We start from the raw sequence: 1,526 nt of genomic DNA, 5'->3' as shown, positions 1-1,526 counted from the left end.
ATTCATTCCTAGCATACTCCAAAAGCTCAAAGACTTGCATGCGCAATCTTAAACATTTCAATGTCTCAATACAATGGTCTCTATTGCAGAATTCATAGAAATCAAAAGGCTCGTAGCTATAGGCGTTTGACATAACATAGTCCTTTGAAATGTCTGGAATGTAAACAACCTCGTTCTCGATGCTATTGGTTTTTCTAAAAAACTGCTCACAGATAGAATATTCATCGCCTTCTTTCAAAGGCTCATCTGAAATTCTATCTGCTGGATTCCAAAGCCTCATCTTGCGGCTGTGCTTGATATTGTCTTTACTCATTACTTGGGATGAAAATTTTATTGGCAAAAAACTAGAAGTAGGAATAAATTCAACAGTCAGTTTGATGGTGTTTTGGACATTCCGACCCATTTTATTTGATCAATATAGTAGCACATTGATGCATCCTGCCTGCTCTCCGAGCTATTAAAGTACGACTTTAAAATATTTACATATTACAAAAAATTACCAATTAAGTCCTAAAAATGATATTTTTAGTTCTGATCTATCAAAAACTGTCAAAAGATTAAAATTTCTGACCCTTGTGCTATGAATATTTCTAAAATAATGGAAAATACCAGTAGCAAAGCTCTCGACAATATTTCCACAGATGACAGTTATGCATATAGTATCTTCTTTTTGATTAGAGATGGTATTGGACTAGGAAGCATCAATATATCCTCTTGGCTACGTAGTATTAGAGAAACAAGCACAGAGCTGGAGCAAGTAGGATTTGTTTTTACAATCCTGAGAGAAGTACTTAAGCTTTATACGTCATGCCTGAATCATTTTCTCGTGATCACCGTTATTATTTATTTTATGTGCGAGCTCAAAAGGGTATGGAGTGATGATGGAATGAGGTTCAGCATACCATTCCAACTTTTCTGTGTTTTTGAATCCGTTAAACTGTTTCTATTGATGCTATCTTTTAGCATTCTTTTCTATAGTAGTTATAGACCTAATATTGCAATAATTAATACATTGAATGAGGCAGCTACAAACCTCCCAATCGTAGTTATGCTGGCTGATGCATGCTTTGTGATATTAATCAATAGGAACATACAGTACTTTTTCTTTAAAAAGGATAGAAAAATCCTTGATCTAAAGTATGTATCCACTATAATAAAATTTATCCCTCTCTTGATTTATTCTACCATGCTAGTAACTTTCGCATTTATTACGTGGGACATGCCAATCGTAGAATTCAAGGTTTACGGCTCTATGCTGGCAATAACTATTGGCGCATGCGTTAATTTTATCACCACATTGCTGTTTTTAATGCAGATCAACTACCATCAACATGTAAAGAGGACCACCGTTGTGCTTGTATGAAAAACGTTATACAGAAGTTTTGTGTTACGATCTATTATTAAAATAGGACCCATAGTTTTGTTGAAAAATTGATGTAACAGCCCACATCAACAGTCATTTATAATTTCTCTTCAAAATTAATCGTGATTCTAGGTTAAGTCCACCTACTATTTTTGAAACGCTT

At 34.3% G+C, this 1,526-nt stretch overlaps 2 protein-coding genes across 2 annotated transcripts; one reads left to right on the top strand and one right to left on the bottom strand.

Moving 5' to 3' along the window:
- VICG_02148 (uncharacterized protein) lies at positions 1-313 on the bottom strand (the record flags this gene model as incomplete). The annotated part of the gene is made up of 1 exon (XM_007605531.1): positions 1-313. A coding segment is annotated over one exon (313 nt), but the record flags the coding sequence as incomplete, so codon positions are not given.
- A 267-nt stretch (positions 314-580) lies between these two features.
- Positions 581-1,363, top strand: VICG_02147 (uncharacterized protein; the record flags this gene model as incomplete). The annotated part of the gene is made up of 1 exon (XM_007605530.1): positions 581-1,363. The coding sequence occupies one exon, from the start codon at positions 581-583 to the stop codon at positions 1,361-1,363; it is 783 nt and encodes a 260-aa protein (XP_007605592.1).
- Positions 1,364-1,526: the final 163 nt, after the last annotated feature.

The sequence above is a fragment of the Vittaforma corneae genome (assembly GCF_000231115.1).
Source record: "Vittaforma corneae ATCC 50505 unplaced genomic scaffold supercont1.69, whole genome shotgun sequence".
Classification (NCBI taxonomy): domain Eukaryota; kingdom Fungi; phylum Microsporidia; family Nosematidae; genus Vittaforma; species Vittaforma corneae.
This window is presented reverse-complemented; position numbering and strand designations above follow the sequence as displayed.